At 40.0% G+C, this 13,518-nt stretch overlaps 1 protein-coding gene across 3 annotated transcripts in view; it reads right to left on the bottom strand.

Moving 5' to 3' along the window:
- MMP16 (matrix metallopeptidase 16) overlaps positions 1–13,518 on the bottom strand; it is a 325,636-nt gene that overhangs the window by 131,206 nt on the left and 180,912 nt on the right. For all 3 annotated transcript variants that reach the window (XM_073631917.1, XM_073631916.1, XM_073631919.1), the window contains one exon: positions 4,901–5,205. In XM_073631917.1, coding sequence (XP_073488018.1) covers positions 4,901–5,205 — 305 coding nt within the window. The remainder of the gene's footprint in view (positions 1–4,900; positions 5,206–13,518) is intronic.

Consider the following 13,518-nt stretch of genomic DNA (forward strand, 5'->3'; position numbering starts at 1 on the left):
GTGATGACGTACACCGGACTAAAATAAGGAAGTTCATAGCCAGTAGCCAATAGCTGCCCTAGCATGGGTTTTTGTCCGTCGGACTAGCACACAGACGAGCGGATTTCGGGGTCCGTCATACTTACGACGTAAAGATTTGAAGCATGTTTCAAATCTAAAGTCCGTCGGATTTGAGGCTAAAAAAGTCAGTTGAAAGTCCGGAGAAGCCCACACACGATCGGATTACCAGCCAGCTTTAGTCCGTCAGCGTCCGTTGGACTTTTGTAGACGAAAAGTCCGACCGTGTGTACGCGGCATTAAGCATATTAAGACATTTTGTACAATTTCATGCTCCCAAGTTTGGGGATGGCTCCTTCCTGTTCCAACATGACTGCTCACCAGTGCACAAAGCAAGGTCCATAAAGACATGGATGAGCGAGTTTGGGGTGGAGGAACTTGACTGGCCTGCAGAGAGCCCTGACCTGAACATGATAGAACACCTTTCGGAAGAATTAGAGCAGAGACTGCGAGCCAGGTCTTCTTGTCCACATCAGTGCCTGACCTAACAAATGTGCTTCTGGAAGAATGATCAAACATTCCTATAGACACATTGCTAAACCTTGTGGACAGCCTTCCCAGAAGAGTTGAAGCTGTTATAGCTGCAAAGGGTGGACCATCTCAATATTGAACCCTATGGACTGAGACTGGGATGCTATTAAAGTTCATGTGCGTGTAAAGGCAGGTGTCCCAATACTTTTGCTAATATAGTGTATGTTTTGCACATGATGGTCTATATATTTCTTCCTCTGAAATGACAGACGCATTACTTGTGGATTAAACAAAGGTTCTATTCTGCCTAAACATTTGAATGCTAAACATCCTTTCTCAGCTCTAAAGCTGCCAGGTATATGGTGGTAAAGTGGTGGTAGTAGTGGAACTACCAGCATAGCAGTCCATATGGACACTCTGGAGTCTTGATTCAGGACTTGATTTCAGTGATAGTCTGTTCCTCACTGCACCTCAAGTCTACCTGATTGTCCTGAACAGGGACTATGTGTACTGATTATGTGACCTGCACTCAGTACATTCTCTGCAACAGCCTTTATGGGGACAAAGCATAACGCTTCTTCTGCTTTATTTATTTATTCTTAAAAAAAAAAAAATTGTACATTTTCTCAGTTTAAACATTTAATATATTTTCTACTGTCAATAAAATATGGGTTTATGAAATTTGCTAATTATTGTATTCTGTTTTTGTGTGCCCCTACTTTTTTTGAATTGGAATTTTTTTTTGTTTTTTAGTTTACACCAGATATGTACTATACTGTACTATCTTTTTATGAACATTGATTATATGAATAAAGACATGTTTCTTGAATATAGTGTACGCTGATTTACTCTAAGCGGCAACTGAAAAGTCTCAATTATCTTAAGACCCCTTTCACACTGAGGCAGTTTTCAGGCATTTTAGTGCTAGAAATGGCTTCTAAAAAGCCCCCGAAAACTGCCTCCCATTCATTGCAATGAGTACTTCTTTTTTTTTTTTTTTTTTTTTTTATTAAATCCGCCCTGCTAGTGCCCAAAAAGCACTGCTAAAGCACAGCAAAATCGACCGGTGCTTTAGCACTGTTTTAGCAGCGCTGCAGTGTGAAAGGGGTCTTATACTTGCCATGGTCGTTTGTGAAGTTTAGGGATGTGGTGCACAATTATTAGTTAAGCCATTTCTATGCAATCCATGCTGAGCTCCCTGAACAGATCTTCCTGCTCCCAATTTTGACAAACTGATTACATTGTAGGCAGCTAGCCCACCACCCACCCACCTATTTTGAACTCTTCCTATGCTCAACCCTTCTTACTTTCTACCTACCTTATTCCTTTAAAGTTTGGCTCATAGTGTTGGCTAACCCAGCCTATCTCAACCTTTTTTTCAGTCGTGGCACCTTTTAAAACCACGCACAATCTTGAAGCACCCCCGTCTAAAAATTTAGAAAATTTAAATATTAGGTATCAATGGGAAACCTGAACCTGGGACAAATTCATACAACTACCTTGAGTAAATTAATTTTACATCAAAAGCTCTCACCACGTCAGAGGGTCCTGACAATCACATCGGATTTCCCTCATCATATTAAAGGGCCTCATGTCCGTTTCCCAAATTAGGTCAGATTCCCCTCATCATGTCAGAGCCCCCCATATATGAGATCTTGGGTAAACTGGGTCCCATGCTCGTGGCACCCTGCGCAATCCAGATAGTCCCCTGGTCCCAGAAACACTGGGCTAACCCATTCTCAGACTCTCTTCTTACCCACAAGGGATTATGGGGCATCGCTGTAAAGACGGGTTTCAAGTCTTTATTTTGAATGAATACATAACTACAGCTTACACCAAGTTTTCTTTTTTTCTTCTGTATTTTCCTGGCGTTGTTTTGAGGTTCCCAGCAGAACAGTGCAAAATACAATCTGAGCAGCAAACAAAAAAAAACAGCGGAGCATAACATACGATCTAGGAATGCTTCCCATTCTTTTGTTATCTAAAAGAATTCAGTAGGTGGATGATTTATTGAAAGGGAAAGTTCCAATCAAACATATGTCATTCTCTTTCAGCATGCTGCATGACAGATGCTGGGGAAAAATTGAAAACAATATTATAGTGCGCCGTTGGTATTCTCTCTCAGGATGAAGAAAATGAAGTGTCAATTTTCTGTGATGTTCTTGATAAATGTTGGTAACAAGTCAGCGATGTGCAATTAAATATTCACAGACAGTGTGTATGTGTTACCCTTACAGACATCTTCATGATTCTTTACAGCACGGACATCACAGTAATCTCTTTAGTTTGACTATAAAGAAACTGGAACACAAGGAGCAACTCAAAGTTGATGCAAACACCACCCTACAGTCTAGGAATGTACTCCATACAGAAAACCGCTACTGAGAGAAATATATGGTTTATCAAACTACACAAAATATAACAGAAATCCAATAAACCTATCATTATGTTAATGTTGGCCAATGATTTTGGGCTCTTGCACACAGATGCCAAAAATACCATGTTTTTAGACATTCAGACGTTTCTTTTTTTCCTAATCTGAATACAGCCCATTGCATTCAATGTGAAAGAAATTACCAACAGTCAACCACGGCTCAGAAAGGAAATAAATTGAAAAGTGCAAATGCAAAGAAGTGCAAGTAGGGTTCGCGCTAATCCTCCAAGATCTGCATGGCAAGATGTACATGAAACAATTAGACAACATATGTGCCAGGGTTTGAGAAAGGTAGTCCTATCTACTAAACAAAGATACTATTACCAAATGTCAGCCGATGCAGCAGACTAGCTTGGGCCTCCCAAACTATGCAAAAGACAAAGAAAAACAGCACAGAGGCTGATGTGCAGTACTTAATAAAATTGAAAAAGCAATTAAAAGTAATGCACTCCCAAATGTGGGAGCAATAGAAGACAGAACTACAAGATCCAGGATGATCGGCAACATAACAGAAGCTTCTAACCCTGGCCAGGATTAACTACAATACGTGCCAGGCAGCTCAGATGGGAAGAGAACTTCCATCTCGCCAGGGAGAACACAGCTGACCTCCCCAAAACGCATAACTGAAGAACTGTGATGTCACGTTTGGGGGTGGAGGTGGGGCTAGTGGAGGGGGGGGGTGGAGTCTGGACGCAGTGTTCTTCCTGACATGACGGATCTGGGCTGCCTGGCATGCATTGCAGTTACCCCTGGCCATGGTTTAGATCTCCTGCTGGGTGTTTTAGTCAACCTGGATGTTGTAGTTCTTCCTTACATTACTCACACATTTATGATGCATTACTTTTGTTGCTTTTATAAATAACCCTGATTTTATTAAGTACTACACTATCAAGCACTTGTGCTGTTTTTCTTTGTTTGTCTTTTGCATTGCTTTCAATGGGTCGGTATGCATAGGCATAAAAAATATATATATTTAAATATAATTAAACTATCCCCGTGTTTAGATCAGCTAAAAAAACCAAAATTTTTTAAAATCTGCGTTACTGGTCAGTATTTTACGAGCATAGATGCATAATTACACCACAACCTTAAATAGTAGACAATATTTAAATATTTGGCATTCTAGGAGCTAGAAGAATTTTTACAAATGCATATGTGTGTGTAAAATGTGTGCATTATACAGGTCATACTCACGTGCTCTTCAATACCTACTATGAATATTACAATGGCCATCACACAGTGCAGTACACACATGAGCGGTAGCATTGTGTTAAAGATTAAACAGCATATTGCTTTCATAAAGCATTGACACTTTTCAGCCGCCTCCATTAATTTCAATGGTAGCGTGCCATAACTGCACCTTAATCACACCTATAATATGACATGCTATTTAAACATTTAGAAAGTGTTAGCTGTGTGCTGAGAGAGAGACAGTGGAGGCTCCTGTATCCCAGAGTGCACTGCGAAATAGAGAACCACTTCACAGTTGTACAGAGCCGCCATGTAGTAACACCATCTGCTTTTGTGTGCAGGCAAAGGCATCAAGCGAGAACGCAATACCGACTGTGTCAGGCAAAAGCAAGGGCAAGAATCTTTTAAGCAAAATTGAGCAGGACTAAGCCAAGTGTCAAAGAGATCAAGGTATACAAATCCATCTAGCAAAGAATTCAAGACACAAAAATGGCTACTATCACAGCACAACCTAACCACACCTCAAAGCAGATCATTTCCTCTACATCACTTCCCCTTTAAGCACTTCCCCCTATAAAAACAACACCTTCATGGGAATTTAACAAACACTCTTGATGCATTTTCTATGCTTCAAAAACACATCATAAATGCTATAGGCACATTAATGAGCATTTCATTATTCATAATCAACACGCGTGTGAACGAGCCCCAAAGGACAGAGTCAATGAATTAAACATCAAGTCTTACCATCATGATTGGGATTTCCTAATGTCCATGGTTCATCAGAGTCAAAATGTGTATCCCCTCCTATTCCAGGTCCTGGAAAATAGGCATGCGCCAAAAATCCCCCTTCACCGTCAAATGGTGAACTGTCCCCATGGAATCCAGATGCAAAGATAATAGTAATGTCCACTTCCCTCTTGCCATTTTCTAACTCATGGTATGGAATTTCTTCAAATGTTAGTGGAGTTACATTCTGCCAGACATCAAAGGCACGGCGAATGGCTTTACGTGTTTCAGTATCTCCCACTTTTGGTGTGACGTTCTTTATACTGGAAAAAAAATGTAAAAAAAAGGTTGATTAGTAACTTTTATATTGTTTCCCTTCAACTGTGTGCTGCCATGTGCGTTATAAATTGATTTATCAGCCACCTTTTATTCTAGCTGTTCTCTTTTGGTCTATGCACATAGGAAAGTCTTAAACTACCTACTACAATTCCAGGCTGTTCATATGTATGCACCATAGGGAGGAATGAGGTATCTCAAGGCATTTTTTTTTTTTTAAACCTAAGGCTACATTATACAGTATGTCCCATTGTCCTTTGGAACATTCAACACACACACAGATAGTGAAAGCAGGTTAATGGGCTTTGGGGTGCGTTTTTCAGAGGAAAATTGATTTTCAGTTTTCTCCAGGGTTGGTAAGTCCTGGTCAGGGTCCTGGAGCCTTTGTAGAGCATTGAGTGGGATCATGCTTTCAGCCCTAAGACCTTGTTTTGCTGACATACATGGAAAGACTTTTTTCAGTTCAGGAACTTTACTTTAGAATATAAATTGGCAAAAATCCTTAAAGATACTTTACTGGCTAGACTGGAGTTCATGGAAAACACCATATCGTAAATTGCAAGGGAGATAGGCTCATCTAGTATTGGTAACAGCAAACCAGACACAAGACAGTGAAACCTAGTAACAGTCCAAACAGGTTTGTACTGCACTTTTTATTCAGCAAGGCATTTAACCAGTTTCCATGCAGGGTGGTTTTGCTTTCAGCAAGTCCATAGCATAAAAGAAGAGGTTTTGCTTTTATTGAAAGAGCAAATAAACACAAATCAATTCCACCAAAAAGACACCCCAAAATGAGTTCCCATTATATCAGCTCTTTTTAGTGTTCTCTCAGCAGCTCAGCAGTCAGCCTTTTCCCCCAGCAGCAGGCTCCCACAGGAGAGAGAGAGAGAGAGAGAGAGAGAGAGAGAGAGAGAGAGAGAGAGAGAGAGAGAGAGAGAGAGAGAGAGAGAGAGAGAGAGATCCAATCACATATACTGTATAAGGGCCTGGCTACCAGGTGAGATGTGGGCCCAGGAATGAAGACTTTGCCAGCTCAAAACGTTACAAAACCCCTGATGCGTGGTGGAAGACATGTTTTGTTTATTACATATACATGCTGTCATACCTTTTATCAGTTCAGAACAGTTATTCTACTATATTCCATATTCTTGTCTCGGGGCAAATGTATGGGTCAACTGAGACGGCAAATTATATATCCTTCATTATTTTTTTCCCCACACTAGTTCAACAAAATGCTTCTTGCACTGCCCGTCACAAAAACTAAACTTCGTATACAAAATTAAGATCATATAAATGTGGCACAGCTAAAAAAAAAAAAAAAAAAAAAAAGGATCACATCAAAACCTAATTTCATGTATGCATAACTAAATTATGTTTTTTCAGTGAAAACCAATTACCAATAAAACTCCTCTAGTTTAAGAATATGGACTGAGATGTGTAAACCACTCTTATGCCCATAATATATTTTAGGTTACACTTTCAGTCACAGCAACAAAATAACGTTAAAAGCTGCAAGTGCTGTACAGATGTGGGACCTTCTGCTCGGCATTCATACGTGGCAGCTTGACTGCACAAAGTGACAATACATAAATAATTTATTTCCATGGCATAAAACTTGTGTCCCATCTATGCTTCTCCAAAAACACATTTTTTTATCTGGCTTAATCAGTCTCATCAGTCTGGAGGAATCACTGAGCTTTCTGCTAGCCAGTGGTTTCTGGAACTCATCAATCTTGCAGGTTTCAAGTCATTTTGTGTGTCAGTGCTGATGATGATGACTTTGCTATGATTATCATAGTGATTGATTGCTTAATACTCTTGGCTTGCAACGCTGGGGTACTAGGTTTGCAGTCCACAAAGGTCTGATGGAGTTTGTAGGTTTCCTTCTCAAAGTTGAATTGATTTGTTTGGGTACCCCTATTCAATCAGCAACTCACAATGTATATTCCCATTTCAATGCCTCACTTGGACCATAATAGATTTACATGTACAGTTTTGATCCCAGGAACAGCCATTCTAAAAGCATAGGTATGTCCAACCCCACAACATTCAAATTTTAACCTGTTATTTGATTTCAAAAGCATTTAAAAAGTATTTTTTAAAGTTTTAGCTTTCATTAAAATGGTATCCGCTGACACACAGTCTTGCTCAAGGACTTCCTGTTATGGGGTGACTAAACTCTGTACCTGTTGTTCTCCTGCACTGTCACCCTGTCACATGGGCTTCTGCACCAATGTACATTTCACATGAACATTCTACTGTTGTCACGTCACTTGTCATGAGCAATGTCATGCAAGTGCATGTAGACAGGGAGAGGCTGCAGGAAATCAGCAGTGCAGATATATGGCCCAGGATGAAAAAAAATATGGAAAGAATTTAAAAAAAAAACATGACAAATGTTTACAATAGTGCTCTTAAGTTAATAGCTAGAAAATTGAGGTCTTCCAGTGTACCAGTATTTGAGGAATGGTGCTCCCAGGTAAATGAGGCAATATGAATCAAGCGACAGGTTTATCAGAATAGAGGTAAAATGGATATATTAGTTAAGCTGTGGGGTCCCTGGCTAATAACACCAGGTCTGGCCTCATTTTCTTGGATTCCAAATATAATAGTAAAGAATGTATGAAGAGAGATTGGATAGGTAAAATATGGACTGTATGGGAAGTGTTGAGCGGTATGGGAGGAGAAGGTGGAGGAGGGAAGGGAGAGGGAGGGGGCTTGGTTTTTTCTCTCTTTTTTTTTTTTCCCCTTTTTTTTTACTTTTTTTTTCTTCTTGTTTTTTGTTTTGTTGTGAGTGGTTTTGTGTCGGTATATCTACTTGTGGTATATAGTCACTGCTGGGGATCGACTGAAATAAGAAATTAGAATTTAAAAATATATACTTTGTAAAATCGGTGTAAAAATTGAATGTATGGATATTGTAAAACTGGTAAATAAGAAAATGTTGAATAAAGAGGTAATGTTAAAAAAAAACAATAGTGCTCTTACAAACTAAATGTTGTTCATGTACAAAAAAGATGAAGAACAAAGACAACCTCTGAAAAAATACATTGAGACAAAACCGGTCCAAATTTGTTTGTTTTTTGCACTATGGCTTTTTTAATGGAGAAATAAAAAGATATGTTGTTCATGTATGTATGTATGTATGAATGAAATGAATGAATATATATATATATATATATATATATATATATGTGTAAAATATAATTTTTTTGGCACAATGGTTACAAAGTTTTAATATATTATATATATATATATATATATATATCTATCTATATCTATCTATAGATATAGATATATATCTCCTTTATTTTCCAACAAGATATTGAAGCAGGGAAGAGTATACAGTAAATTTGTTTATTGTGGGTACAGCAGTGGCCACCATTTTCACATCCAGGCACACTCTGGACTAGTAGATAAAAGAAAAAGCTGCTTTGCACTGTATTTTGATACACTCATTTTCTTTGTTGTTTATGGTATGTGTTATTCATCATACCCCAAAATCGGACTAGATGTTGCATCTGTAGGTTTGTGGTATGGATCTTAGACAGCAAGCTCCTATGGACCAAAGAATACCTAAATGAATCTGTTTTTTGTGAAGTCCTTCAGATATGTTAGCATTGTGTAACAGAATAAAAAGGAGTATGAAAAAATAATGGGGGTTGTATAACAAACAGCTCTCTGAAACATTTTATGATTTTAACTGATTGGTGAAATGCCTCTGGTGGTCCACGCAGAACAGCTATTATGTTTCATCTAAGCTAAACCAGTAGTCAGATGGTGGAAAGGCTGCCTGGAATCTGGGACAGAACAAGGAAACTGATTGGAAGGGAAACAATTTGGATGTGAAGACTGCAAAGGAAGCCAATCTTTTTAGGAGAATAATTAAATGGTATTATTGCATTAAAAAGGACTGTAATTCTGCTCACTAAAAAATGTCCAAAAAAATTGGAAACTGTAAGCAGCAAGATTTGGCACATAAAATATTTTTCAAGCATAAATACTGCTACAGACATTGAGACTTAGTATATTCAAGCCGAGATAGAGCAATCAGAGTCATATCCATCAAGAGTGCTTGTCACAAGAACCCCCCCGCCTTGAATAAAGACTACCCCTTGGACAAGTTCCATCAACTACAATCATGTGCTCTAAAGCTAGGCTGCACAGTGGTAATGTCATTTTTTACAATTGTGATGTCTGTGGCCAGTCACAGCTACCACATGGTACAGGGCATGTGATCACTGTGACTAATAACAGAGATCACAGTAGTAAGCAACAGCATCATGAATGACATCCATTGTTTGCTACTGGAGATGTGATTGGTCATACCCCGGCAGAGCACAACATCCGGTACACTGATCGGAAAATAAAATAGGAATACAAGGAAGTCGCTGCACACTGGAGCGGCCTATTCCGGGTTAGAGAACATGCACGGCTCAGTTCCCCTCCTGCATATGGGGTTCGAGTGGCGCCAGGGAGCAGTAGCCTAGAGCAGAGAATCTTTCTAGTCTAAATATTTGATTTTTCCGTACTTTTTACCTGCCAATTTTTTAAGCTAGCATCAGGGTCTCATTAATCATGCATGAACTCTTGTAGATTTTCCCAAATTTGTATTTTTTGCAGCATAAAGACAAGTTGTAGGCAGTGCCACCACTCACAGTAAATACCCCTAATAAAGATATCTCTGTTCTCGGTGTCTGATGGAAATTGACTGTGACAACACTTTACATGTGACAAAAGAGGATAGCAGATTAGTGATGAAAAGCCTCACTAGTGATATACAAAGAACTGTTAAGGATTTTCAACACTGTCTTCCATGCTCCAGCACTGACATGCATTCATAACCAGGCTCCCGTAAACACCAGCAATTCTAATCAGTTAATTAGGGTATACAACATGATTTGTCAGGGTCTCATAAAAATAAAAAGCTTACAAATCTCTATGATTTGTTACACCTGAATCTTTTCATTTCAGCTGGCATCAATCAAAGCTTAGCTGAAATAAGGTCTTTTTTTGGTTGCTTTTTTCCAGCTCGCAGTATGGCTTATTGATTTAAATGAATTGCTTCTACTCAAATATAGATTTCATTTTCTACTTTTCCCGTTTTCTTTTTTCTCCCGACATTTCCCATTGGGTTATTTTATTAATCTCTTTGCAGTCTGTCTGCTCTCTAGACTAAGCTTGTTCATTCCTAGGCTTAGACAGAAACACCATCTGCATATAACTGTACTTACTGGTGGGATGAATTTGTCCAAAATGATATCAGGATTATATTTATAGATGCCATGGCTATACCATTCCACTTTTGGACTTTAGCCATTTCTGAATTTTAAAGCAAAACTCCAGACAAAGAGCTAATACACTTAAAAGAACAGTTTTTTTTTTGTTTAGAAATCATACTTACCTAGGTGGATGCAGCATCGGTCCCCCGCCGCCTCAAAGACTGAGAACCGAGTGATCAAAGATCGCTGATTACTCAGTTCTCAATGCTCCATGAGCAGAGATCTGGTGACTGTCAGTCACCGCCTCTCTGCTCTGCCCCCCTCCTCCCCCACACTCACTGGAGCGCTGAGCTGTGGAGGGGGCGGGGGAGGATGGCTCAGGCTCTCAGAGGCTCGCTGAGCCAGCTGCCGGTCCAGGCTTCTGGGCAGATCCCAACTAGATGGTCGAGATGTTTTCCCAGCCTGGACTGGCTCTGTGAAGAAAGCCAATAGTGCGACTCAGCCCGCTGTCTGATAAAAACAGGTCACAGGAGTGCAGAACAAACTGCACTCTTGTGATCCACAGGAGAAGTACAGCCAAACAAGCTCTGGCTGTACTTCTCCTTTAAAGCTGAACCCCAGGGAGAGTAAAAAAAGTTCCCTTGCAGTGAAAATGCCCCCCGTACTGCAGGAATTAAATGCTTTTTTCTGTCTAGGGCAGTGGTCACTAAACTTTCTAAATAAAGGGCTACTTTACTGTTCTTCAGACTTTAGAGGGTCTGGATTGTGGCAAGAGTAGAAAATATCCCAACGTCAGCAGGAGTAGACAATGTCTGAGGATGCGTGGTCAGTGGGAGTAAAATAAATTACAAAGAACTTGTGGTTAGTAGGAGTAGGATTAGTGCCCCCATGTTGATATCAGTGGAAGGATAAGTGCCCCATCATTGGTTTTAGTGGAAGGCAAAATGCCCCATCATTGACGTCAGTGGGAGGAAAAGTGCCCCATCATTGCTGTCAATGGAAGGAAAAACGCCCCATCTTTGATGGCAGTTTGAGGAATGTGCCTTGAATCAGTGGGAGGAACAGTACTCCATATCAGTCAGTGGAAGGAACAGTGCCCCAAGGGTTAAGTACAGGCAAACAAAATGCCATAATTTTAAGACCACTGGTCTGGGGGAGCAAGAATAGCACATCTTTACCTAAACCACTTTCTCCGGCTCCCTCTGTGCTGCAAGACTGGTCCCCGCAGCCTCTTCTCCATTATCCTCCAGTGGTTGGTCCCCACAGCCTTTTCTCCCTTATGCTCTGGTGGTTGCAGGACCACAGTCCTGAATTTGATGCGAGAAGATCAAAGAACAGTCCACCACATGAGTGTAGGAGAATGCCGGCTGCTGGTGGAGCAAGTGTTAGTGAACGCAAAACTGCTTTTTCAATCCTAAGTACCTTTTTTTCCCTAATTGATATGCAGCTGTCATATGACCCAGCTCTTTCCCAACCCATCTGCAGGGAAACATCAGCAGGAGGAGCTTCTAGTCTTCTGCTGCTGATCACATGTTCAAAAAACAAAAAAAAAACAAACACATAACACAGCCTTCAAAATACAACGAAAAAATACATAATTACAGGGAATCTTCACTCACTAAATCAATATTGACTATTTTGAATCCTTCTGCTGCTACAATTAGTAAATAGACCGGAAAGTATATCATATTTACTTGTATGAAAAAGTTATTTTTTACATTTCCTTAGTTTATTTCTTTTGGATTCTGGCCTGGTCAAATGATGTCATACATCCCAGGAGTCTTCAGTGGGGGGGGGGGCGGTTTCTCAGCTAAGCACACCCTCATGCTTTAGATAAGGGAAGGTGGATTCCAGGAATTAAATGCTACATGAATCATCTGCCCAAGGTGGCCATAACCAGAAGCTCAGAGTAGTTCCACTTTAATGTCAAATGAAGGTTTTAAATCATCATACAAATATATATTTGATCTCAGATCTTAATTATTTTTGTGAAAATACATAGGATAGGCTATCTAGGGGAAGGTTCTGGCAATCACAGCGTGTTTCACGCCCTTCTAGCCTGTATCTATTGTTTGTATGTGCTTAGAATTACAGGGAGGTGATGCCATCATCATTCAACTTGTAATATCCCGCCCCCATAGTGTTTAGCTGTTTAGTGGGCATTGAGGAAGAGGGAGATAGTGGACTGTCAGTTATTTATAGTGTATACACCTACAGGTGTGACTCTATAGTCATGCAGGCTGCACAGATAATGGACAGCTTAGGAGGGAACTGAAACTGGAGCATGCTCAGTAGACGTGGCAATGGCTGGTCTACATAATCTCAGGCTGAAGTAGAGACATAGACAAGAAAGGAGGGACAGTGAACAGCAGAATCAACTAGTCTTTTGCAGAATACAGAAAATGAATCCCATAGTGACTGAGTGAGTATGAACAGAAAATACTGACAGTTTTTAATAAAGCGGGTTTAATGACACTTTAAGAATTTCATCTAGCTGATGACTGCTAGCAGCATTTTTCAACAAGGAGCCATTATCATGCAAAGCACATCCTACAGTGGGGTGTTAAAACAGTTGTAACTTTAAACATTGTTAAACACTTTTTTACATAGATAAATCTAAAATAATGCATTTGGGTGGCAAAAATATGAATGCAATCTACTCACTGGGGGGGAGAACCTCTGGGGGAATCAAGGATGGAAAAGGACCTGGGGGTTCTAGTAGATGATAGGCTCAGCAATGGCATGCAATGGCAAGCTGCTGCTAACAAAGCAAACAGAACATTGGCATGCATTAAAAAGGGGATTAACTCAAGAGATAAAGCGATAACTCTCCCACTCTACAAGACTCTGGTCCGGCCTCACCTGGAGTATGCTGTCCAGTTCTGGGCATCAGTCCTCAGGAAGGATATACTGGAAATGGAGCGAGTACAGAGAAGGGCAACAAAGCTAATAAAGGGTCTGGAGGATATTAGTTATGAGGAAAGGTTGCGAGCACTGAACTTATTCACTCTAGAGAAGAGAGGCTTGAGGATATGATTTCAATTTACAAATACTGTACTGGTGACCCCACAATAGGGA

This window comes from Aquarana catesbeiana, linkage group LG05, assembly GCF_042186555.1.
Source record: "Aquarana catesbeiana isolate 2022-GZ linkage group LG05, ASM4218655v1, whole genome shotgun sequence".
NCBI lineage: Eukaryota > Metazoa > Chordata > Amphibia > Anura > Ranidae > Aquarana > Aquarana catesbeiana.